The 26,830-nt window shown below is 46.9% G+C and overlaps 2 protein-coding genes across 2 annotated transcripts in view; one reads left to right on the top strand and one right to left on the bottom strand.

Moving 5' to 3' along the window:
• homer1b (homer scaffold protein 1b) overlaps positions 1-5,264 on the bottom strand; it is a gene marked incomplete at its 3' end in the record, with an annotated part of 22,496 nt that extends 17,232 nt beyond the window's left edge. Inside the window, exon 1 of the mRNA XM_079729572.1 lies at positions 5,220-5,264. Coding sequence (XP_079585698.1) covers positions 5,220-5,224 — 5 coding nt within the window. The 5' untranslated portion in view covers positions 5,225-5,264. The remainder of the gene's footprint in view (positions 1-5,219) is intronic.
• Positions 5,265-8,049: 2,785 nt separating this feature from the next.
• tent2 (terminal nucleotidyltransferase 2) lies at positions 8,050-16,492 on the top strand. Its single transcript, XM_079741182.1, has 15 exons — positions 8,050-8,087; positions 8,391-8,562; positions 8,736-8,855; positions 9,360-9,585; positions 10,494-10,608; positions 10,699-10,787; positions 10,902-10,965; positions 13,180-13,246; positions 13,341-13,417; positions 13,763-13,891; positions 14,011-14,054; positions 14,388-14,524; positions 14,855-14,946; positions 15,147-15,226; positions 15,364-16,492. The coding sequence occupies exons 2-15, from the start codon at positions 8,426-8,428 to the stop codon at positions 15,448-15,450; spliced, it is 1,464 nt and encodes a 487-aa protein (XP_079597308.1). The 5' UTR covers positions 8,050-8,087; positions 8,391-8,425; the 3' UTR covers positions 15,451-16,492.
• The last annotated feature ends 10,338 nt before the right edge of the window (positions 16,493-26,830 follow it).

A 26,830-nucleotide genomic window follows, 5' to 3' on the forward strand; every position in this document is an offset into this window, starting at 1 on the left:
ACACACACACACACCCTTATAGACACACACACACACACACACACACACACACACACATACACGCACACACACACACACATACACACACACACACACACACACACCACACACACACACACACACACACACAGCCAGTGAGGGTGGCGAAGAGGATGTGTCGGGCAGAGCTGGCGGAACAGCAGATAGAGGAGTGCTTACACTGCACTACGGGGGTGATGGGGGACATCAAAGGCATGCTGTATAAATGAATATTAAAATTCAGCTGTAGTTCCCCTCTTGTGTGTGATTAACCAGGGCCGAGGAAGAAGGAGGAGAAAACCCAGGAGGACACGGAGAGCCGGGAGTCAGACGAGGGGAGGCGGGGAGATGGAGAGAGAGAGTCGAGAGAGGTGAATTGGGTGTTAATTAATACTGCTTGGGAAGTTCACCTTAATTCTATCACACAATCATTCATTCGATCGCAGCGTTCGGTCGCATAGTGTGTGGGATTTATCCGCTACGAGCTGAAAGCCCATGAGTCATTGTAAAAAGGCTAAGGGCTGTTTATGTTTGGTTTCTTCCCTGTGCATTCTCTGTTGGGCTATGAGGTTTCGGTAGACAACAAACAAAACAAAAGCATCACTAAATAACAGTGTATCTGGTTTCACCAGTTTCATTTAATATTGAGAACAAGTTGTGATTGTCAAGTTTGACACAAACACACACACACACACACACACACACACACACACACACAAGTGTGAAGGCTATGAAGTTCTGGTTGCAGATGACAGGGAAACGGTTCAGGACGACAGATTGGCCCTCTTTGCCTTTCAGCGGCAGTAGCTTCTAGCCCTCAAGTTTGTACTACTCTGATATGAATGCTATATGAATGCTGTACGTCTTATGACTGCAGAGCTGCAAATTGTGACCTTAATTAGTATGTGTATGTGTGTGTGTATGTTTTTTTTATATGTGTGTGTGTGTGTGTGTGTGTGTGTTTGTGTGTGTGTGCATTTTAAATAGCTTGCAGGGTTGTGAAAGCATGGGTCATTTCCCCTCGCAGGGACATCTGTCCGTCCCAAGGAGGCAGCTCCTCGCTCATAGGCCAGGGGACCAGAGGAAGAGGAGGAGGAGGAGGAGGAGGAGGAAGAGGAGGAGGAAGAGGAGAAGGAGGAGGAGGAGGAGGAGAGGAGAGGATGGTAAAAGAATGATCTGAGAGGAGGAGCGTGGGGGACGTTAGAGGAGGCGGAGGCCCCCGGGAGCCCTTAGAAAAACAACAGACTATAAGCGGTGACGCGATTGCAGTGGAACAAGAATGAGTGGGGGTGAAAAGTGTGTGGTAGATGCGGGCGAGAGAGAGACAGAGACAGAGAGAGAGAGAGAGAGACAGAGAGACAGAGAGAGAGAGAGAGAGACAGAGAAACAGAGAGACAGAGAGACAGAGAGTGGGAGATCTTTTAGCATGCAGAGTACTGTGTGTGGCACAAGGGCAGGGCTCGGAACGTGACTGTTGAAACTCAGAAGGAGGGAATAAGAATAGGAGGAGAGGAGGAGGTGGAGGAGGAGGTGGAGGAGGGGAGAGCATGGGGGAGAGGTGAATCGTGAAGACGGAAGAAGAGGAGGAGGAGGAGGAGGAGGGGTGAGTGGAGGTTAAGACTTCACGAAGGTTTCACGTCGACGCTATGCGAGGGGCTTTCGGGACCCGTTACGTCCTTGCGGGCCCTCCTTGCGTCCACCACAAGAGGTGGACGTTTGGTAAAACGGAGGAGGGTTGGATGATAATGTTCCCTACTACTTTCTCAAGTAGAAGGCAGGAGTAGTTAGTAGTTAAACGTTTTTAAATTGGTTTGGGCCTTTATAGCACAATCAACATGCCGGCCACAGTGAATACATTAGAGACCTGGGCCACCCCTCAAGGTGTGTTGGGCTGGGGGGGACACACAACCTGTACACACACACTCAGACAAGCAAGGACATACGCATGCACGCACAAACACAAATACACACCCACACCCACACACACACACACACACACACACACACACCCCACACACACACACACACCCAACCACACGTAATCATAAACACACACACATAAAGAATGATGCAACATAAAACAGATGTTAACATACACACACCCCCACACATAAATAATGGTGTTATGTAAAACACACATAACACACATGTAATTAATTAAGCTCAATGTGATACGTGCTGATGAAGAACAGTATACATACACAAGTACACTCTATACAGCTTAATCAGGTAAGGGGGGGGGGTTTCATTTTCTACTTCTGCTCTTCTCACTGCATCATTCACACCTGAAATAAACTCCACACCCCACCCCACTCTCTGAATCTCTCTCTCTTTCTGTCTCTCTCTCTGTATCTTTATCTCTCTCTCTCTCTCTGTATCTTTATCTCTCTCTCTCTCTCTCTCTATCTCTCTCTCTCTCTATCATTCTCTCTCTCTCTCTCACTCTCTCTCTCTCTCTCTCTCTCTCTCTCTATCGTTCTCTCTCTCTCTCTGTCTCTCTCTGTATCTTTATCTCTCTCTGTCTCTCTCTCTCTCTACCTCTATCATTCTCTCTCTCTCTCTCTCTCTGTCTCTGTCCCTACCTCACTCTCTATCATTCTCTCTTTCTCTCTGTCTCTCTCTCTACCTCACTCTCTATCATTCTCTCTCTCTCTTTGTGGGAGATGTTCATCTCTCTAGAGCTTTTCATTCATTTACCAGAGAGCAGATTACAGTCAAGCAAGAGAAGCTCTTATTTAAAGTGGAAAGAGGTCATTAATAAGACAGCTCTCTCAGGGGCCCATCAATAGGGCCTCACCTGGTAGCACCTGAACTCCATTTTAGACAACCACCCAGTCACCCACCCACCCAGTCACCTTGATCCCCCATCCCAACTGGTCCATCTCTGTCTCTCTCTCTGTGTGTGTGTCTCTCTCTCTCTCCTCTCTCTCTCTCTCTCTCTCTCTCTCCCTCGCTCTCTTCTCTCTCTCTCTCTCTCTCTCTCTCTCTCTCTCCCTCTCCCTCTCTCTCTCTCTGTCTCTGTCTCTCTCTCTGTCTCTGTCTCTCTCTCTGTCTCTCTCTCTCTCTCCCTCTCTCTCCTCTCATCCCTCTCTCCCTCCCTCCCTCCCTCCTCGCTCTCTCTCTCCCTCTCTCTCTCTCTCTCTCTGTCTCTCTCTCTCTCTCTCTCTGTCTCTCTCTCTCTCTCTCCTCTCTCTCCCGCTCTCTCTCTCCCGCTCTCTCTCTTCTCTCTCCCCTCTCTCTCTCCCGCTCTCTCTCTCCCGCTCTCTCTCTCTCCTCTCTCCTCTCTCTCTCTCTCTCTCTCTCTCTCTCTCCTCCCTCCCTCTCTCTCTCTCTCTCTCTCTCTCTCTCTCTCTCCATTCTCCTGCTCACTGTGTCACTCACACAGACACGCCTACACACAGAGGCCCCCCACCCACTCTCTTGTTGACATAGGCTCCCTACTTCCTGCGTCTCCTCCTGCAAACAATTGCCTTCGCAGAGAGAGGGTGTGTCCCAGACACTTTTGGTGGCATCTTTAGTACTTAACTTTCACTCCTCATATGCCATATCCATCATCTATAACTCGCCTGGTTGAGAGCCAGGTGGCCAAATGTGAAGTAAATAGGACTCTCCTCTCTCTCCATGCAGGCAGAGAGCACCCTGAGAATCCGCAAGACAAAGGATTGTTCCGTTTGTCCTCACGTAGCCCATTTGAATCACAGTGTTTTTATCTGCATCCATTTCATTTATTTTCCGGAATTTTCACATCATGTGCCAATCGGTTTCGCACGTGCCCACACGACCTGGCTAATACCTGCTCCGATTAATGAATATCCCCCCTCGTTTACTCCTCGTGTGGATCGATTGAGTCGTCGCATCAGTTACATAACAGCAAGTTAGTCACCAGTAGCTGACAGAGCCCAGCCGAGAGGAGAGGCTGCTGAGAGAGAGAGAGTGCTAGGAGAGGGAGAGAGAGAGAGAGAGAGAGAGAGAGAGAGAGAGAGGGAGGGAGAGAGAGAGAGAGTGCTAGGAGAGGGAGAGAGAGAGAGAGAGAGAGAGCTAGGGAGAGAGAGAGTGTTAGGAGAGGGAGAGAGAGAGAGATAGGCAGAGAGAGAGAGAGAGCTAGGGAGAGAAGCTAGGGAGAGAGAGAGAGAGAGAGAGAGAGCTAGGGAGAGAGAGAGAGAGAGAGAGAGCTAGGGAGAGGGAGAGAGAGAGAGAGAGAGAGAGAGACGAGAGAGAGAGAGCTAGGGAGAGAGAGGGGAGACATAGCGGAGGGAGGAACACGAGATGAGGAGCTGCCCACACAGTATGAGGGGAGAGTGGGTGCCAGGGCCGAAGCCTTATGGCCAATTATCCTCCAGTCTGATATCAATAGTTAATGCAAGAGTTTGGTCGACGCATAAAAGCACATTGTCTACTAGCTTCTAATGTGTATTTTTAATTACCTGTAATGTAAATAAAAGCGTATGAGCCCACGAGTGCAGTAAGCTGTGTGTGTGTGTGTACGTATGCGTGTGCGTGTGTTTTTGTGTGTGTGTGTGTGTGTGTGTGTGGTGTGTGTGTGTGTTGCTGTGTGTGTCTGTGTGTGTGTCTGTGTGTGTGTGTGTGTGTGTGTGTGTGTGTCTGTGTGTGTGTGTGTGTTGTTATTGACTTGTGTGGCTATTGTGTATTATCAAGGGCCAAAAGGGCCCTTGATAATACTACTTGCGCCTCACATGTTATCTCTAACCACATCCAACTATCCTGACTCTAAAGTTTGGTGACAGGGCAACTCGTGCCCCTGTCTGCAGTGTTGTCTTAATCTCGTCGTTTGGCTGGTTTCATCTCCATCATATGGTCAGCCTATTCACTCTATGAGATAGTTGATACACAGAATGGGACGGATATGGCTGTTTTGTTAAGAGGTGATGGCAGCTGAACGACGGCATAGGGTCTAGCCCCCCTAATATATGCCCCCCGCCCCCCGCCCCCACCCCCCTTGGTGGATCACTATGTTCCATAAAACAGCATCAATTATAAATGTACGACTGTGTGACAAAAAAAGCGTCGCGCGTCCATTCGCCCAGATATATTCATTTGAAAACCAGGAATCGGTTGCGAGCTAACGTCACATGAGGCACTTATGAAGTTCACACATACAGCCTCTAAAGCAGCTGAGCTCCATCCGTCCGCAAAAGGGAGAAACGAAAGTCGTTTAGCCCATGATTTGGAATCAGACCTACCCCATTGTCGTGGTAAGGATGGAAACCAACACCTGGCTGATGTCTCTCTCGCCGTGGACGCGGGTAGTTGAAATGTATTCTCAAATGGATGATGTAGAATAAAGCAGCGCCCCGTTTTTGCGGTGGCGTATGAAGCTCTTCTGTTTCAATTAGATTTATCTCCGTGTGTCAGACGCCGCCGCTGCTGGAGGAATTCAATCGCAACTGTTCCATCCCTTTCTGCTCCCACGGAATAAAGCCTTAAGTCAATCATCCATGCGGCACATGCCAGTGGATTCATTCATTCTGTTCGCATTGGGCTAGTCGACTCGTCGGTATGTTCTGCTCTCGCTCCACGCGTCAAGTGCAGGACCAGCAGCGTTGTTCCAGTGAAGCCAGTGAAATCCTGGATTGAGACGAGGTTTGCCTGCAGCCAGCTACTGCCGTGTAATTTACAGATCTCCGCCTGATGGATTGCTAAACCCCGGCACTTGACTGGAAAAGACAACCCACATTTACCCTGTGCATAACGCTTCACACTGTCCACTCGCATCCTCTCTCTCTCTCTCTCTCTCTCTCTCTCTCTCTCTCTCTCTCTCTCTCTCTCTCTTTCTCTCTCTCTCTCTCTCTCTCTCTCTCTCTCTCTCTCTCTCTCTCTCTCCATCATAGGCTCACTGGCTACACCCCCTCGCCAAGACTACAGCTATTTAATTCTTCGAATCAAGTCCATTTGTTGTATAGGCTTACTATTACTGAATATATTTTATTATTTCGATTTATTTATTTATCAATTGTTTTATTATTTATGAATCCATGAGAAGATCACCTGCGTGGGATCACTTTTCTTTTACACACACACACACACACACACACACACACACACACACACACACACACACACACACACACACACACACACACACACACACACACACACAAACATACACACAGTGAATATTTCCTTAGGCCATCACACGGTCTATGTGTGATAGTGGAACGCATAGCGCACCCCCGAGATCAAGCTGAAACATCCGGAGCAGTATTGAACTGTCTACGTCACTGATCCATCCTCCGCAGTGACGTCACCAGCAGCTCGCGGGACCGGTGTGACCCGGGCGGTGCTTTGCTGTTTAATAAGTCACTTTTTAAAGTAAATGCTAAAATTATGTTTCCGTTTTTCCACCCCTCAGGCTATTTAATTTGAAATTGCTATCTGCAAACAGTCACTAGACGTGTTACAGTGTAAGTTACAACGCAGTGCAGCCTATAATAAACCTACTTTGGCAAGTTCTTGTAATAATGTTAGTCAGTTAAAAAAAGCCATTAGCCTTTGTTTTAATTGTAACTGTTTTACTAATTACTCCACTGAAGTGCTTTTTCCCAGAAGCGATGACAAAATATCTATTTCTGTAATTTTAGGTTTCTGTTATGTTTGAACCAACCACTAGTAGACAATTAAAAGCTGCTGGTATTCCAATATTTTATCTTTCCATAGCAAATCATTGGTCATAGTTGAAGGACCTAGATAATAACACTGCATGCTGAAATTATAAAGCTTATATTGTGGTATTGAAATGTTTTCAATACCACAATACCAATTTCCTGTTCTTATACGGAGATTTCAGAAGGGGATTTTAATGAGTGTATTTCTACAGTGGCCAGTCCACATGGTTGTGATTTAAAACATTTTACAGTTTACAGTTAAGCGGTGGCCGAGTTTGTACACTTGGATCCGTACCTCCAGCCACATGATTTCTCGAAACAAACATACCTAAAGAAAGTTAAATGCACCATTTGCCCTGATTTGAGCTAATTTGCAAACAGACTTAATATTATTATTGACTGCAAAACGTCTTGCAGCTGCTTGATTATTTGCTGTCCTTGATCCATCATGGTGGTCGAGCTCACCACTGACACCAGGAAAGAGATCTGAACCACTGACATCAGGAGAGCTGAACCATTGACATCATGAGAGGTGAACCACTGACATCAGAAGAGAACCACTGACATCAGAAGAGCTGAAGCACTGACATCATGAGAGCTGAACCACTGACATCAGGAGAGGTGAACCACTGACATCAGGAGAGAACCACTGACATCAGGAGAGCTGAATCACTGACATCAGGAGAGCTGAACCACTGACATCAGCAAAGGTGAACCACTGACATCATGAGAGCTGAACCACTGACATCAGCAGAGGTGAACCACTGACATCAGCAGAGGTGAACCACTGACATCATGAGAGCTGAACCACTGACATCAGGAGAGCTGAACCACTGACATCAGGAGAGCTGAACCACTGACATCATGAGAGCTGAACCACTGACATCATGAGAGCTGAACCACTGACATCAGGAGAGCTGAACCACTGACATCAGGAGAGGTGAACCACTGACATCATGAGAGGTGAACCACTGACATCATGAGAGCTGAACCACTGACATCAGGAGAGGTGAACCACTGACATCAGGAGAGCTGAATCACTGACATCAGGAGAGGTGAACCACTGACATCAGGAGAGCTAACCGCTACCCATCTACCACAGCAGGCTGGAAACTCATCAGTTCAGACTGGAACTTGGCCCATGGAGAAAAAAGAAAAAAAGTATTTTTCTATATTGTATCACTTAAAAACACTTTCTTATTTGATGAATTGTATGTACTTACATTACTCAGACACTTTTGGGTATATATATCCTTTTATGAATTCATTGTCTAAGTCGCTTCGGAAAAGGCCTCTGCTTATTAAATCTAATGTAATGTCAACCTTGATTGCAGTAGTATTGCCCATAGTCGTACCCCTTTAAGGCCATGTACGCGCTGACGTAATTACGTCAACCAGGAAGTAGTCATCCCCTTTTTTGTTTACATACATGTGATTTACTCTTCGGTAAGTTTCGATATACTGGAAATGATCGGGGTTTTATAATGATAGTATCGTACTAACTACGTAAGAAACTAACTCCGTCTCACTTTACGACTGGACAAATGAGACAACGTGTGCTGTCCAGTTTGTAACACCCAAAAGCTAACCTTGTTATCTAGCTAAAGTCGAGTAACTCAGCCACATTTCGACAGTTTGGATCATGAATCAAGAATGATCAGAAATGAGCTGTGCGTTCCCCGTTTAGTATTTGTATTTGCTAACTAATTAATTAACATCCTGCGTTTCAAAACCATCGGTCAAAACTAGAAGACGTCCACTGGCCCCGCGTCAAGAGCCTCTATATGTATCCTCGGATCCCTCACCCGTCCGGACAGCCGTCCGGATACCAATCGTACAACCCATGGGGTCCGGGCTACCGACCCTACCAGATACCTCCAGGAACGTATCAAAATTTCGATCAGGTTTCCCGCGGTAACAGGTAAGATTACACACTAGGGCACTGCTTATTATATCTGCCACAATCCGATTGGTTGGCTACTTTATGGGGAGAGATCATTTGGAGTTTCATTGTACAAGGAAATGGAATAATGAACACATGGGTAGTAGTAGTACTAACGTCCAGTGGTAACCTGTGCATGTTTACTTTGTTAGCCCACACTTTTCCAGCCACCCAGCGGGCATGAAGAGGACTCATAATCAGGCTTGGCATCCCCAACCACCGGTCTCGGACCACCCCGGTCTCTACACATCTGTTCCTGTTAATGCACGGAAGTAAGGCATTGTTATGTTCACTTTACATGTAACTACCATCTTTTAAATGTGCGTCTCCTGAACGTGTATACTGTAAATGTACTGTATGTGTCGAGGAATTGTAAAAATGGAAGAAAAGGCGAATAAGGTTTAGCTATTAATGATCAGCAATTAATAGGTTAATTCATATACGGAGAGGTGTACTTCTTGCAAGCATTTTTTGATTTTCTGCGGAAATTAGAAAGGAGGATGAGATGGGAGAAACATAATAAACAGGTAGGTCATGGGACGATTCTATGTGACGATAATATTTAATCATTTTGTGATAAATCATAAGAGAGTTGTTGAAGCAAATGTTATGTACAATATGGCGGGCTAATGTAAGATCTGGATATTCCTCCATAACATGTCTTTTGCCTCTTTTCCACCGACAGTACCTGCTCAACTCGCCACGACTTAGCCCACCTTTTCTTGCATTTCGATCACCAAAATTAGGTACCTGGTGTGACTGTGTTTTATTTAAAGGAGACAACATGAAAGCCCAGTCCCCAATGGCTCTAAACGCCAGCGCGTCGACTCCCCTTCCCACCAGCAGAGAGGCGGGCGGCCCATTGCTATCCCATACTTTCACAACCAAGCTGTTCCCGGAACCTCAAACACTGCCTCGCCTGGCTCAAGTCAGAATACCCATTCTCAAGTGCCCGCAACCTCAGGAAGTGCCAGTACACTGCAAGACTATGCCAAGGACAAGGTATGAGAAGGTGTGTGTGTGTGTGTGTGTGTGTGTGTGTGTGTGTGTGTGTGTGTGTGTGTGTGTGTGTGTGTGTGTGTGTGTGTGTGTGTGTGTGTGTGTGTGTGTGTGGTACTGGAAATTTCAAAAGATTATGCACACCTGCTATACGCTATGTACCAACTAACCAAAACAAGCAGAAAAGAAGATGCAAAGGGACAATGTGTACAGGATTCCCTCGTGAGTAACATAGTGCTGTCCCGCCCTCGGTCTTAAATCAACCCAATAGTTGAGGATCCATGTGTGTGGCACTTCAAAGTGAAAAGCCCTTAAAAGTGCAATGAAGATACAGCTTGATCAAACCGCGGTTCTGTATCACATTCAGAACATCTACCATTGGACCCACCTTGAGTGAGCCGTCTCATGTATACTCATGTTGTGTGTCTTGAGGTCTGTGGGTTGCTGGTCAGAGCTTTTTGGGAGCGTTTTTGAATGGTTGCATCTGAGGCGAACAGAGGTGTCAGAAGTCACAGTGGAATTCCAAGCGACCCGTTATTCCACTTAATTACACATTAATTATTCATGCGTTGGTAGTGGGAAGCAGGCAGCCCAAAGTGCACACTTAAAGGAAACTCAATCGAACGGCACTGTTACCAGACATGTTCAGTTTATGGTAGGAGAATGTGTTTTGGACGGGGTGAATGAAGCTCTGTGATATTCACCACCAGATAGATTTTTCAACTGACTTACTGCAACAATTATCCCCACCAAGTGTTGATTGCAAGCATGTTGTTTTTATTTTCCCACCACAACATATTAGAATCATTTTAAAGCGTTGTTGCTGCGATGGGCTGCTTCCTATGACTAGCTAACTGACAGCTCACATATACCGTTCACCCCCCCCCCTATCCGGTTATCTTCAATCTCAGCTGAGCAAACAAATGGTGGAGCTGTTCGAGGCGTGCCAACAGCAGGCCTCCGACCTGACCCGGAAGGAGACGTGCCGATCCCGTCTGCAGAGGGACATCCAGAGTGTCTTCCCAGGTACCGGAGCGTACGCGCACGCACGCCCCCGTCGCGCCGGCCCTGCTGTTATTTCCCTGATGACCCATCCTTAGTTATTGTTTCTGACAGTGGCACGACTCTACCTGACTGGTTCCTCCATGAGCGGGCTGGGCTGCCGGAGCAGTGACGCCGACCTCTGTCTGGTTCTGAGGGGCTCGGTGAGTGGCTCCAACCGGCCTGCAGAGTGGGATGCTTTTTTGAAGTGGGAAGAAGGGATTGTAATAGGGAACATGGTCGTAGATCACATTGACATGTTCCCTGTCTTCTTTCAGACGCAGGCAAGCCCCGATCCTATTCACATACTCACCGTGCTACAAACTTTTTTCAGGCCACTGGGTGAGTTTTAACAGCTAATTTTATTAGCGTTTTCTGGTTTTGTACGACCTACTTTGTGTATTGCTCGTGTTAGTCATGGTGACTAGTTTACCCACTAGGGGGAGCCATTTACTTTATTGAAATCATACAATCGGTGTGAACTTTGTGAGATTGAATGAACAGGAACTCAGCAGACAACTTGACCAGGCATTCATCGCAGAGAACATGAGTCATTTTTTCTAAGCTCTGGCCCATGATCCAGGCAGGAGGCGGCACATTGATTGTAGCACCATGTCAGTTTGTGACATGGTGCTACAAGTTTCATGAGGGTCCAACTGCAGTCCTCCGACCTCACTCCTCCAACCTCACTCCTCTGAACTCACTCCTCCGACATCACTCCTCCGACCTCCCACCTCTGACCTCACTCCTCCGACCTCAATCCTCCGACATCACTCCTCTGACCTCACTCCTCCGACCTCACTCCTCCGACATCACTCCTCTGACCTCACTCCTCTGACCTCACTCCTCCGACCTCACTCCTCTGACCTCACTCCTCCGACCTCTTTCCTCAGACCTCTTTCCTCAGGCCCTTCTCATGCAGGTATTATCGCCCCCTGCTGGTTGGAGGATGTATGGAATTTTATTTTAGAGTTAAATTGCCAGTTAATAGTTAGGGTTAGGGTTAGATAAAAAGGATATTAGAAATCGTATAATTATAAATGTATGAGGCCTATATATGTGATTGTAGGGGTCCAAGCATAGCTAGAAAACATTCACAACCCAGTTGGTAGGCCAATGTTTCCAAACTATTTGATTCTTCCATTTCATAACGGGTATATCTTTCTTCAATCCTAGTAATATTTCCAAAATCACTTAAACCCTAGAACATGTCGAGACTCTGTTTCAATATCCATCTTTACTAAAGCTTTCGCATGCGGGAATGTCAAGAATGTCTTACTTCAGAAAAACAAATCATTCTCATCTTGATGTTTAAACTCAAACAAACATTGATCCATCAATTCCTGGCGTTCTCTTATCGTTTGCTTCAAGCTGTTTTTCTTTGACTACCTTTTGATGTCTTGTTATCAACATGAGAAAGGGAGATACATCTGCTTTCCCTTTCAGCCAGTGGAGGTTATTGCTCACCCACTCAGCTCTCAGGATTGTGCTCGTGCCATGGTCTACACAACAAAAACAATATCAAGTCCTCACATGATCCATAGAAACAATAATATAGGTCTAAAAATGTATTACCAATGTTTATTATTATTGATCCAATATATTCAGGCATCCTTGACCTATGGATGAACACACGGTCAACTGTTATCTGATTTGTCTTACTGTGTTACAGTTATTTTTTGTAATAGAAGATGCAAGAGACACAGTAACACAGAGTAACACCTGTTCCTCACTCTCTTCACTTCGAGGCGCATTGAGTCAGGCTGTTGCCTTGAGACATGAATAGTCATATTATAAATGCCTCAATCCAAGAAACGATATAAAGAATCAGCCATTTCAAATTCCTAAGTGAAGCGACAGTTGCGTAGGTATATTAAAGCATATTCAAATGTTAACATTAGCTGAGAAATCCTCCATAAAGAAGGCAAGCGGCACCCTACGACTCTATGACGCTGCTGGCTAGAAAGTGGTTGAATTAATTACATTACTACTACATTACGCACTCCTATTTTCTCATTTTTTCTTGTACAAAAGTGTCCGTACAGGCCTTATTCAGCATAATTGTTATACCTGATGAAATAAAGGTATTATCAGACTAACCTACAGTAAATGTGAAGATGTTTGGGGCTTTCCTGCTTTGCTTCAGTGTCCCCTTCAGTATTTCTTTTTAAATTTGACCTTGTTGCTCCAATAGGAGTGAAGATTCAGATTGCCTTTTTTTCCTCCTCAAACTACTAAAGTAGGAACCCCTTCTACACACGCTCCATCCCTATTGGCTCAGAGAACTGGGCTCTCAGAAGGGAGGTCCTACTTCACCCCCATTGGCTCACAGAAGTAAGGGGCATCAGGAGGGAGGTGTGCAGTGGGACTCTTCTTGGTAGTTTTGATACCAGCCATCATTTCGTTAACACCATTGGGGAGTCCCACATTCTCTCGGCAGGGACATAGTATGAACCCCCTTCCGAACCCCAACTGGCACAGAGGCGAATAAAAACATGCCATCTTAAAAAGCTGGCTCTTTATGTCACGATAACCTTTCTTTGTTCTGAATTTCAGGATATCTAGAGAAGATTCAGCTGATCCGCGCCAAAGTCCCCATCCTGCGCTTCCGAGAGAAGGGCAGGTGGGAAAGACGCTCTTGCCAGTGATCACAGCGCCATCGTTGGACACAACTGTTAATTAACGGTTTCTTTCTCTTTCTCTTTCCCTCCCCTCAGTGGCTTGGAGTTTGATCTGAATGTCAATAACACGGTGGGAATCAGAAACACGTTCCTCCTGAGAAGCTACGCATACGGTGAGATGGACACACGGTCCATGAGAGCTTAATACACTCAACCTTAAATCAGCTACTGGCCATTATCCCAATTTTGCAGCATACCAAAATGGCACCCAGCAGAGAGACTAGGAAAACGGCTATGTTTTATTTCAAAGGGTCAGCACTCAGGTACTCAAAACACCACTAAACTGATTCAATTACTTGGCTATCTTTACAATCATTCTCCTATTATAACCCTGGCATAGCTTTTTAAAAAGAAAAACATTTATATTAATCTCCCTGTTGGGGTATTACCGACAATGTTAGCAATTGGTCTTGGACCCTCCCCCCCCTGAAACCAGTTCATTTTCTGTTTCCCTCCAGCGGATCTCCGGGTCAAGCCTATCATCCTGGCGGTGAAGAAGTGGGCGCGTCACCACCAGATCAATGACGCCAGCAAGGGGACGCTGAGCAGCTACACGCTGGTGCTGATGGTGCTGCACTTCCTCCAGAGTAAGTACACACTCGCACTGACCGCACACACACACTCAAGCTCTTGGGTTGATGGATCCGTATGAAGGCTAATTTGTATCAGAGCGGGTTTAACTTGGCCTTTTTTGTTTGTTGTGTAGCGCTCGGTGAACCTGTTCTCCCTTCGCTTCAGAAGGACTACCCGGTAAGCTATCCCTGCAACTTCTTCATATGGACTTTATTGCTTCTTTTAGCTAATTAATTATTTTCACCAAATTGTCTGCCAACTATTAGGTCCTCTACACCTCAAAGGGGACCAACAAATAAATAATTGTGTATATTTCATCCAATCCTCTCAATTCACTGTTCAATCGTCAACAAATGTGTATATTTGTGGATTCTTGAACATTAGAACGGACTCCTAGTGTCACTGCTAGTGCAACTTTTCTAAACCAATAATTGACTTGAATTGAGATGACAACACAACTCTAAAGCTACCGCTATAGCTGCTGCTGCCCTGTGTCGTTCGGTTCCTCAGGAGTGCTTCAATCCATCCATGGAGATCAACATGATCCCAGAGGGGCCCCGCCACATCCCACCTTACAAGTCTCAGAACAAGTCCTCTCTAGGGGACCTGCTCCAAGGCTTCCTCAAGTACTACTCCTCCACGTTCAGGTAGACCTCCCTCATCCCTCCTGCCCCTCCTCTACAGCCCCTTCCACCCCCCTTATAATGCTTTTATCCAAAGCTCTTTACAATATTGCCTAACTTTCACCCATTCATACACACATTCACACACCGACGGCAGTGTCAGCCATGCAAGGCGACAGCCAGCTCGTCGGGAGCAGTTAGGGTTAGATGCCTTGCTCAGGGACACCTTGACACTCAGTAGCTAGGAAGATCGAACTAGCAACCTTACGGTGACCAGCCAACCCGCTGTACCTCCTGAGCTACTGCAGCCCTCTGTGCCAGTGCCACAGTCATTTCCTTTTTCTTTTATTCCAGGTGGGATATCCAGGTGATCTCAGTGCGAGAAGGCAAGGCTCTGCCCAAGAACAAGAGTGGAGAGTGGAGAAACAAGTACATCTGTGTGGAGGGTAGGCCAACAACGGCACCACCATCACCATGCACCTACTGTTCTCCATCCAGAATGATACCTTTACTAATTCAGCTCCCTCCAGTTAACGGATACGGACACAAGGCGTTCTTCTTTACGTGCATTTATTAGCTGAATCATGTCCCTTAAGATGCCACCAAACATACTACAGAAACAAGAATATTCCTCGATGTCTTTCAGAACCGTTTGAAAGAAACAACGTGGCCAGGGCAGTCCACGAGCAGATGAAGTTCAACGCCATTAAATCCAAGTTTGCCGCGGTAATTCCATTACTTTGAACCAGGGACGCACTCACAAACCGCTGCGTTTCCTTTGACATTTTGTGCCACTTTGATCTCGCAGTTCTATCCACTGATGCATCTGTGGCTCTCTCTCTCGCCTCCATGTTTCTTTACAGTCTAGCCAGATCTTGGCGCAGAGCAAGGACCTGAACGCCCTCCTCCCAGTCAGGGCCACCATCAGCAAAGAGTCATCCAGGAAATAAAAGGTCTTTATTAAAGAGAAAAATAAAGCTAAAACAAAGCTACCTCTTCCTGCCGCTCAGACATTCACTCCTTCACTGGGATCGTCCGGACCGTCCCTGCTTGGAGACAGACGCTGTCTGCAGTTCAGTCCATTGTGGGCAGCTTGTGGGGGTCAGTAGACGCAAGCTTGAATCCAAGCCTCTTGGTAGACGCTGGACAGTGAGACCAATGTCTGATCCCAGATTCGGGGATTTGATCATTTCCATGTGACTGGAGCCTTAAAGTACATTTGTTTTTGACCTTGCCATGGAGCTGCCTCGGTGGGTTACCTGGTGTGTTCGTGCCCTTCTAACGTTTCCAGTGTTTGCCCTGCTTCTGACCACACCAGGCCTAATTAATTCAATTGATGGTTATCTTACTTTTTATTTTTTTCTGAGCATTTGTTCTGAAGGTCAATTTTTCTCTTTTCAACGTATTTACAAAGACTTTAAATTGTGGTTTCTTGAGTGTTAAATTATTTGTTCAGACTTTTTTTTCGAGTTGCCTTCATCTTGCATTATCCCCTACATGTCAGTTCAAATGGTGTTCACATTTCTTGGCTCATATTGGTTACAAATGTAAAGAAAACATACTTTATGTTTTGTCAATGAGGGACCTTTGATGCCCCAACGTTGTGAACTCCCATAACGGCAGTTGAACCTGGGTTATTTCTATTTCACTTGGCTCAACCTGCACGTATGTATATTATGTTATTATTTTACAAGAAAGCATAATTTTCATTTACCTGGGAACAATATCTTTACTGTTTCAGAGGAGAGCAAGAATTATATAGATGTGTGATTCAAATTTTGGCCAAATTATTTTTATATTTCTTTCCCTTTTCTACAGTTTGAACCAGAAATGGTCTTAAATGTATAATACAGGATTCAATTGTTTATGGTGTAAATGTTTTTCTGGACTTTTTGCTATCGGAGTTCAGTTGAAGCTCAATCTGTTAATTATTTTCACTATTATTACCCTCGATGTGTGTGTGTATATATGTATGTGGGGGGAGAGAGAGAGAGACTGATAAGTTTAGGGTTATTAGATATAATACAATTTAATAAAGCATCCTGTCAGTTTATTAGGAAGCTATAACCACTGAGCAGGTTTTCCAAAAAATGTATTACATAACGTGCAAGAATACTTATTGTAACAATTACCTTAAGAATATTACATACAAGTGAATAATCCTCCATAATTGACCAGATTTTGCATTTTCTATGCAAAAACTTTTTATGGTCTTGAAAGGACTAAGGACTCATTAGCTGCATTGAGGCCCTTCGATATGCTCTGCAGAAACCTAGATAAGCGGATGTTTTTATCTGTGGTTTTAAGACCCTTTGACCACCAGCTGTCTGTTGTCTGCTTGGCGATATTATGACGTCAACGTAGAGACCCGATAGCGGGACAAAGTATGTTGATGCGAGTGCGCATGTCCCCCTATGTCCCTGTTTAGTGCTGCCACCAGGGGCATGGGGGGTACTGTTTCAAGTCACAACCTATATTTAACCTAGAAGGGGGAATTCTGATCTTAAAGTCACATTGCACAATTCAAGTCAGCCCAGCTCCAGCAGTATAGATACAAGCCTGTCATACTGTCCATGTGTAAGCAGGCCCTCTTCAAAGTGAACAGAAAACCAACGTATAGGCATTATTCTGTTGGTGGTGGAAGGGCCTGGGAGAGCGGGGAGGCCCCTGTCGCATGGCTCCTGCTCTTCCCATTGACTATAGTTTCACTATATCTCCGGCACTCTTTCACTCCCCTATTCAGTCTATTTCTGTCCCTGGCTGAGTCAGTCGAGAAGCCCCCAAACTTGGAAAGACCCAAGCAGGCAGAGCATTTGCACAAACGCAAAGTGCCTGAAAACATCGGGAGGACGCTAAATTACTGCCGCGAAAATAATTACAATAAATAATTCGGACAAAGGAAGAGCCACTGGATTAAACTGAATGGAGGGGTGTGACAGCCTCGAGTCGGAGATGGCAGACCTGGAGGGGTTTCAGTGTGTGTCTCCTAGTGCCATCGACCAAGACGAAGAAGATGAAGAAGAGGAACTTCGAAACAGGTGTTTAATCCGCCTGCATGGTTTAATGATGTGGAGCTCACTTGCTGTCAACAATTATTACTCCTTCATTTGATCAAAGATTGACTCTAGACTCAGTGAGGTTGTTTTGAGGAAACAACATTCATGGAATACTGTGGGCCTGTTTGTGTTGATCAGCTGTCAGTTGTCCAGTTTGGCAGCAAAGCATTTGGAGAACCTTCAGGGTAGTCCCTGCTCTGATTTCAAGGGCAGTTTGGACAAATGGTTGAAAACCTTAATCACCGAATGCTTGCTATAAGCGGTCAATATCTGGGGTCATTTATTGTGCACTGTACCTCAAGCACTGACGTTTGAGTCTCATTTGATCTGTGCAAGTGATGACTCACGTTTCTACTCACACATAGTGATGTACAGAGTCAGTTGGACCGACCGACCGGCTGATGTTTAATAAGCCTTATTAACAAGCCTTATGACAATGAGAGTCCTCCTGCCATTGAGTTGGAGTGAGTTGTTACATTGAGGGCCAGTGTTACTTAGTAGTTAGATTCCACACAATTGTATCCTTACTTGGCTGAAGTACTTAGAGAAGTGGTGAGAAAATTGTAGTGGAAGGAAACCATGTGCTGAAACTGTGATTGGGAAATCACCCTCAGATGCAGTTTCACAGGTATTTTTTAATTTGATTTATTAGTATGCTCTCGGCTTGTATTTCCATGAACATTGCCAACATTAATTAGGGCTGCCTGACACCCCCTTGAGTCAGCCCCTTTGACTTAATCTGAACCGTTTAAATAGTCCCAGTTCGTTCGTTCTGACATCCACTCTGGTCTTGGTTCTCTCTCCACCAGCCTCCGAGAAGCAGTGCAGGACCCGTCGGTGAAGCCCAAAATGCAGTGTCTAATGGTGGATCCGTCCTTCTCCATGGTGACCGTCCAGAGCGAGGACAGCGGCATAGTCTGGGAGACAGCATCCAGCCGCTGCTCCACCCCCTGGGCCTCGGAGACAAGCTCCATCTCCGAGGGCTACAGCATGGACGGCTCAGGCACTCAGGGCCAGATCACCATCGTCTTTGATGACGAGCAGATCGTCCGCAGGAGGATCCGGTCTGGAGGGAGGAGCAGCAGGCTGAGCGACCGGCTCAGGAGACCCGGGAGTTCAAGATCAGGCTCGGCTCTGGGGGTGGAGAGACTTGAGATGGCGGAGGTCTCCGTTCCCAACGTCCCCAAGCCGGAGACAGCACAAGGGGAAACGGACTTGGATGAGATCAAGGACAAAGATCAGCAATTGTTCAGTTTGATTTCGGAGGGCTATGAGATTCTTAACATCAGAGTGCCTTCCAAGCTGCCCACCGTGGACGAGGAGGAGAGCACAGAGCTCCAGGACAACTTGTCTTATCTGGACAAGACACCCGGGATTAAGTCCAAAAAGGTTTCACCACAGAGTCAAGACCTGTCAGGAGATGTAGAGGTGGAGATTGTAAAGAACAAAGAGGTAATAAATAATCACAATTTTTCATATTATTATTAAAAGAAAACCAATGGTTCAATAACAAATCAAAACTCTTTCTGATTGTAATTTACTGTCAATTACTCTCTGAACAGGATCCTACCGGCGCTGTGTTTGGGGATTCAAAAATAAAGAGGCGCAGCACTGGCGACATGGACTACTTTGAGCAGTTCACCCTGGTGGATGCGGTGGTTCCTGATGAACAAGCTCCAGAGTTGCAACAGGGGGTGACCGTCCCGGCAGTGACACCGCAGGGAGAGGAGGAGACTCCTGCACGGGACACCTCCACAGACAGCCCCACTGCGTCAGACGAGTCCTTCGTCTTTGTCACTGACACAGAGCTGGCCGGCGATCACCTGGATCAGATGTTCTACGGGAACGGGCCTCAAGCAGCCTCTGGTCACACTCTGCAGGGTGGGGAGGAGGCTGAGGAGAACTCTGGAGAGAAGATGAGAGTGAGAAGGGCGAGCCAGAGATCGCAGAAGGACAACGGCGCAGTGTTGTTCTGCAGCGAGCAGACCGTCCTCACCCCCATCTTCCTCTCCGCTGGCCCCCCTAAGATCATCGACCAGATCCTGCTGGACGAGCCCACGGCCATGTCCTACATGTACTCTGACCTGTACGAGGATGCCGTGGGGGAGAGGGCGGCTAGTGAAGAGGAGTGCTCCGAGGCCGGGCAGGTGGTCCCGGAGAAGGTCTTCATCAGACGTCTGTCAGACTCAGAGGAGGCGGACGGATACCTGGAGATGTTCACCCTGAGAGATGAAACCTCTATGGTGGAGCTCCAACCAGTGGAGGATGAGAAGGAGAGGAAGGGCAGGAGGAGGATGTGGTCACCGAATGTCTTTGAAATGACTGGAAGTCTGACACGGGTGAAGGATGAAGTGGAAGTGAAGGAGCAGGTGAAGACCGAGGAAGTGAGGAGGGAGGAGGTGAAGGAATGTGCAGTTGAGAAAGATCTAGAATCAAAGGACAAGGGAGAGGAAGAGAGCATAGTTACCCAAATTGAGGTTGTTGAAGCAGAGCCCTTTGTGTTGAGTGATGAGAAGGTCAGCCCAATACAAACATGCCCACAAGAATTAACAGAGATGCCGGAAGAGAAGGAAACTATAAAAGATACGGAAGAGATACAGGAGGAAACGGAAGTTCAAAGTGAACCCTTTGGGAGTGGCGTTGACAAAACAGAAAGTCAGAAACAACAGAGAGCAGAGGTACCTGGCCCTGAACCACAAGTGGAATCTCAGCTACAGGAAGCAAGCAATGAAGCTGAAGCGGTTGTCGAGGCTAAAAAAGAGACATCTACGATGATCGTGCCCGACGTGGTCATTAAACCTGAGGCCAAAAGTGACATTGTAGACAAAACTCAAGTCCCTGCCAGAATTGAAGAGGTTTCAGATGAAGCTAAAATTAAGGAGAGTGTGGCTGAAGAAGCTGCAGTTCAGAAAGAAGACAAAGTCGATGGGATAACAGAAGCCAAAGTTGATGTGACAGGCAGAGTAGAAGTAGATGAGACCTTAACCCAGGAACCACTTGAAGCTGAGAAATCGAGTAATGAGCCATTAAGTGGGGAAATGGATTCAGCTTTGATTGAAAGGGATGAACCTGCTCCAATTATTATCGATAGCAAGGCTGCAGTACAAGCAACACTAGGGGTAGTAGAAGAAACACTGGATAAAACAGAGATTGTCCTGAACTCAAAAACGGACAGTATATACAGTCCTGAAGTCATGGCTGTCAATCACGAGCCAGACATTAAAACACAGGTAGGGCAACCCAAGGTTGAGGCAGAAGCCAAGCCCGGATTAGACATAAATCGAACTGACATTTCTGCAACCGATCAGAGTCAACCTGAGTCGAAAGAGGAGTCGGTCACCTTTGAAGAATTAGACAAAAAAGAGCTGCAACCTGATGCATCTAAAATATCTTCAGTCCCCACCCATCACACAGTTAATGTCGGTGATGAATTTGTCCTCCTTGTCCCGAAGGGGAAAGCTGTAGAAATGGACATAGACATAGGTCGGTCGCCAGAGAGGGTCGGCAAGAGTGATCCTGAAGGGCTGCCTGAGGCGGTGAGAACAGGTGATGACCTGCTTACTCCACCAGTCCGCCCAGAATCTCCTCCAACACAACCTGAACCGGAAATTCATCCTGATCCTTCTAAAGATGCAGAGGAAGAGAAAGAAGCAGGTGGGGATTTGGAGCAAGGGGTTGGAGTGCTCTCTCGCCTCCGGAGCTTTACCCCCCTAGAGGACCTGTCTGGAATAAAAATGGAATTGGTTAGCTCTGCGGCAGAGATGAGCTCTGTGGCGGAGGTGAGCTCTGCAGCAGAGGTGAGCACTGTGGCGAAGGTGAGCTCTGCAGCAGAGGTGAGCACTGTGGCGAAGGTGAGCTCTGTGTCAGAGGTGAGGCCTGTGGCGGAGGTGAGCTCTGCGGCGGAGGTGAGCTCTGCAGTGGAGGTGAACTCTTTGACAGAGGTGAGCCCTGTGATGGAGTTGAGCCCTGCGGTGGAGTCGAGCTCGGCCGCGGAACTGAGATCTGCTGCAGAGGTGAGCTCTATGGTGGAGGTGAGCCCTGTGGCAGAGATCAGCCCTGTTACGGAGGTGAGCTCTGTGGTGGAGTCTAGCTCTGCAGCGGAGTTGAACTCCGTGCCGGAGGTGAGCTCTGTGACGGATGTGAGCTCTGTTGCGGAGGTCAGCCCAGTGACGGAGGTCAGCCATGTGACGGAGGTGAGCTCTGCAATGAAGATGCATGCGGACGATGTCAAGCCAGAGACCGACGGAGCCTCTGCTGTCCCACCAGTCCGCCCAGCATCTCCTCCGTCCCAACCTGAACCTACAGTCACACAACCTGATCCCGTCTCAGAGAAAGCACTACCTGTTGAATTGTGTGAGGATTCCCCTTCCCTCCAAGTTGATGAAGAGGAGGCCGATGCAGAAGAAGAGAAAGAAGCAGATGGGGATTTGGAGGAAGAGGGTGGAGCGCTCTCTCGCCTCCGGAGCTTTACCCCCCTAGAGGACCTGTCTGGAATACAAAGGGAGGAGGAGGTGAGCTCTATGGCGGAGGAGAGCTCTGTGGTGGAGGTGAGCTCTGCGGCGGAGGTGAGCTCTGTGGCGGAGGTGAGCCCTGTGGCGGAGGTCAGCTCTGCGGCGGAGATGAGCTCTGCGGCGGAGGTCAGCTCTGCGACGGAGGTGAGCCCTGTGTCGGAGGTCAGTCCTGTGACGGAGATGCACGCAGACGATGTCGAGCCAGAGACCGACGAAGCCTCTGCTGTCCCAGAGACGAGTAAAGATGGTGCAGACCAACAGGTGCAGCAGCCCACAGTAGGTGACCTCCCTCAGGCTGAGTTGCACAGAGAGGCTGTCGAGGAGACAGATCAGACCGCTGAGGAACTCGAGTATGAGATAATAACCAAACAGGAAGCAAGAGAGATGCCAGCGCCCGAGGAGAAACCAGACCCAGAGCAGCCAGAGCTCCAATCTGAGAAGGAGACGATTGAGACGGAGAAGCAGGATATGGAGATTGGGACGGAGGAGAGGGTGCCTGGGCTTCTACCGAGAGAGGAGTCCATCGAGGCTGAGTATGATATCATTGATGCTGAGGAGGAGAGCCAGGCCAGGGCCGCTGCGGAGCTGCAGGGGATGAACTGGTTCTGCCTGGCCTGTGGCTGTCTGCTGTCCGAGGAGGCCTGTGCCTCTGAAGAGCACCAGGACCACGAGCGCACCTCTGTGGACGGAGCCTACGAAGACATCAAGGTACCACCAGTCTGCCTTCATTCAGTGACATCAAGCGAACGCTGCCAAATATGTGTTCAAAATATTTTCCCACTAAAAGCAAAAGAGGAAGTTGAAGAAAGACAATTTATATTTTAAATCGTATTTATGAAGATAGGAAATCTATCATAATAATATGGCAAACGGTTTACAGACTATCATGTGCATTGCAAAAAAGCACTCAGCTCATCTTTTAATATTTGTTATTGATAGTGATAATGAACAATAACATGACTTCTCGTTGTCGCTCCTCCTCATATAAATTGATCATTAACATTCTAGATTATTTCTGTGACGGCGCATTAACCAGCACAACTTTTGCACATCACTCATTTGAATGGAACTAAATTTAATCACTTACTAAGACCTACCCAGAGACGCCAGGAGATTGCAATTTGTCAGTCTGTCATTGGCTCATAGCTTTGCACATTGAGCTGCTGTGATGTCATGCTCTGCTTTGATCTGTGGAAAGATCCATAGTGATATTATCAGGGAAGGGCCTGACATGTGATGATACTGTTTCCCCTAGCTGTCCTTTTGGGTCAGTATAGGGTCACCCAGCCATTTGGGTCATTATAGAGTCATTCAGACATTTGCATAGTTTTTCCCCAACAGGCGTGGTGCATTTTCAGAACCAATAGTTTTAGTTCTATGAGAGACATAAAACAAAATGCGTCATTTCTTTAAATCTGAACCTGTGGTTGACTACATTCTCTGACATTCTGTAGTATAAGTTAAAAGTGCCTTATCCAGAATGATGAGATCAAAACCACATATGGTACAAACATTACATATTGACCTCAGCAATCTGTTATGGAGTCTTCTAATGGAGGTGTTTCTTTGAACATCTAGAAGGAATGGCCAACATCTTTGCAGACAAATGTCAATTTTCTCAAATTGACACAAATTGTATTCCACGTGTTTCTATATGCAGGCCGTTCAACATAGTATAGTAGTAACAGGCGCACACACACACAAACAATGAAAGGCTAACATAGATAAAAAAATAAACGCGTAAACACCTTGCTGCTGAAGATTAGCAGGGTTCGACTTCAGGAGCAGAGAGAGATAGAGTGGCCACAACATGACCTACCTAGATCAATGTCTCCGAGCCGGTATTAAGTAGGCCAGAAAGGGGGAGCTGGATGAGGGGGGTTGCCAATGTTCAGATTTCTGGAATATGACTCTGACTCTTGCAGGGAATGTCCAGAGTACCCTGGCATCAACAACGTTTCTGAACAACGATCACACGTGGAGTCAACCGTTGCATGTGCATTTTGACCAAAGGTCACGATGTGTAGAACTGTGATTGTGCGCCTGTAATTTCCTCTTCTTCTGTAACAGGAGAAGCTGAGCGATTGGATCTCTGAGCTGCAGGCGAGGTCAGAGAACATTGAGGACATGGTTTCCGAGCTGGAGCTAGCTTACAACTCTGTGGAGGTACCGCAGTGCAAATGACTCCCCTTGACGCCTTTACCTGATAACAATAAATACAATAAGGGCAACTGTGTTTGATACTATGGGTGTAATATACTTGCTACGGTATGGTTTCCATAACCTAATCCCTGATTGATTCACTGTAGATTAGATTAACATTGTGGGATTTATTAAACAATCTAGATATGTCAGACTGCAGGATACGACCCCAATGCCCCTATTCAGCCCTTCTCCCCTTCTCCAGGACCAGTGTGCTGAGATCGAGGACACCATGCAGGGCCAGAACGAGGAGATGATGGCGCTGTTGATGGAGCAGTACAACAGCATGTCTCTTAACATGGAGGAGGAGAAGAAGGCCAAGCTGGAGCAGCTCTACGACCAGATCGTCTCCTCCCAGGAGAACATTGACTCGGCCAAGGGCATCCTGGAGACCACTGCCCGGGAGGCTGAGACCGAGGCCCGGGTGAGTTGGTCCAGTGAATGCCTGGATGTCTCAAAGCCTATTTATGTATATATAGAGATATTGGTCATACCCTCGTCATCTGCCATTGACTTGAGGTCTGTCATTGATGACTCATTCCTGATCCATCTTTCTTCAATGTGCTCTTCCATTAGTCACCCGAAGACATTGAGAAAAGGTAACGCGTTTTCCTTGTGGTGGAGCATGAGAAGTTGCATGCCAACGTCAAGAGTGTTCTAGCATACCAACGCTGTGCTCGTCTGATCAGGTTGAAGGCAGCTTTGAAAAGCGCCATGTCCCTGGAGCTGGGCCCCAAAGGCCTGCTGGTGTTTGAGAACTACACCAAGGGAAACAACTCCAGCGCACAACACGAACAACGCAAGGGGATCCCGGGTAGGTGCCACAGGCTCCAGACACAGCTTAGGCTTGACTTAGACTTAGACTTGCTTTATTGTTATTTAATAAACACACCATCAGTGCACATATTAAACAAAATTTCGTTACCTTGGCTCACGGTGGACACATAAATATATCTTATATTCAAATATTCATAGATTATAAAGTGCTGGTATGACTTAAAAAGGTTAAAATTACTAAGTGTATAAAAAGTATAATGATAAAACAATAAAGTGACGAAGCGATATTGCATCAGAGGTAGCAATATGTTATAGTCCCAGGGATGATCCCAGGGACAGTGGAGGGTGTGGGGGGGCTGTTATAGTCCATAGATGGGGGTTTATTTAGCTTTGACTAAGAAAAAAAAGTTATATATGATGCAAACAACCATGTCTTTCTTGGTCCAAACCCTAGTGCCCCTGATCCCCACATTACAACCCCAGGAGCCAGGCTCGGCCACCAGCACCAGTGTCACGGTGTACTGGAATGTGAACCCCGAGGACATTATAGACTGCTTCCAGGTCTACTGCGTGGAGGACCCTCAAGGAGGTATCGCGTAACAATTGCCACATACTGCTGCAGGAGATGTTAAGAACGCATGGTAGTGTTGGTAGCCTACAAACCTCCACTCTGGTCTCTGCCCCAGCGGTGTCCGAGGAGTACCGTGTGACCGTCAAGGAGAGCTACTGTGTCCTGGAGGAGCTGAAGCCCAACAAGACCTACCGGGTTTGGGTGATGGCGGTCAACTATTCAGGCTGTTCCCTGCCCAGTGAGCGGCTAGCCTTCAGCACGGGTCAGTTCCCATCATCCCCATGTGCAAGGTTCATCCTATCTTCTAACCTGGACATTCCTAATTTATAACAGAGGGTTTTGGTACAGGTCTTGAAGTTATGGAAATAAACAGGACTTTTTTTTCGTACTGAATAGTATGTAGTACATCGGTTTCCATGATTTTCCTTTAATTAAATTAATAACTTTGGTGGTCGTACTTGATGGCACTCTCTTCGTCTTTAGCGTTATCATCTTCTTCTGTCTTCAAAACTGTGTTGGCTTAAGTTTTTTCCAACTTTCCCTACCATATGCTGATGATTAACATGAATGTTGTTCAGAAGTCTCCAAGTTGCGCTCCTGAATCTTTCCACTGTGGACTGGCAAGAATGTTGAATACAGTCAGGATCCCGAACACAACCGACTCTGTTTGACTTTGAGGCTGAATGAATCCCTGTAGCGGCAGCACGTGGTTATCATCACACCGTGTTGATTGCCATTCTCTCCCCCAACCTGGGTGACTGGGCAGCCCCCTCTTTGCCGGTGATTGACCCAGCGGACTGCAGCGTGCTGTGGGGCTCGGCCACGCTACGCTGGGCCTCGGATCCCCTGTCCGCTGGCTGTAGTTACACTCTGGAGTACTGCCGCCAGTATGAGCTGGAAGGGGAGGGTCTCAGGTGAGCAGGGCCCAAGATCACCATTGTAGTATGTGAAACTGTTTCATTATGTGATAGAAAAAAAACGGTCTCATTCTCCCTGGAGTACTAGGTGAAAAGATACGACGAAAGTTATTGTTCAATTTTTACTTTTTATTTGAGTGCACATTTAGCGGGATGTTTCATCCGACTAAAATGTACGTGGCCCTTTCTGAATAATCGCTGTGTTCTTTGTGTGCATGCACGTGTGTGTATGTGCGTATGGCTGCGTTGTGCGTTGGTCTGGGCTGTGCATGTAGGTCTATCTCGGGTATCGGAGG

Source organism: Pollachius pollachius, assembly GCF_949987615.1.
Source record: "Pollachius pollachius genome assembly, chromosome: 1".
In the NCBI taxonomy this organism is placed as follows: Eukaryota; Metazoa; Chordata; class Actinopteri; order Gadiformes; family Gadidae; genus Pollachius; species Pollachius pollachius.

Excerpts from the sequence above, each read along its gene's own strand:
- tent2 (XM_079741182.1), top strand. The coding sequence starts at position 8,426 with ATGTATCCTCGGATCCCTCACCCGTCCGGACAGCCGTCCGGATACCAA. Across the intron at positions 10,966-13,179 it reads AACTTTTTTCAGGCCACTGG|GATATCTAGAGAAGATTCAG; the intron begins GTGAGTTTTAAC and ends TCTGAATTTCAG. Across the intron at positions 14,525-14,854 it reads TACTACTCCTCCACGTTCAG|GTGGGATATCCAGGTGATCT; the intron begins GTAGACCTCCCT and ends CTTTTATTCCAG.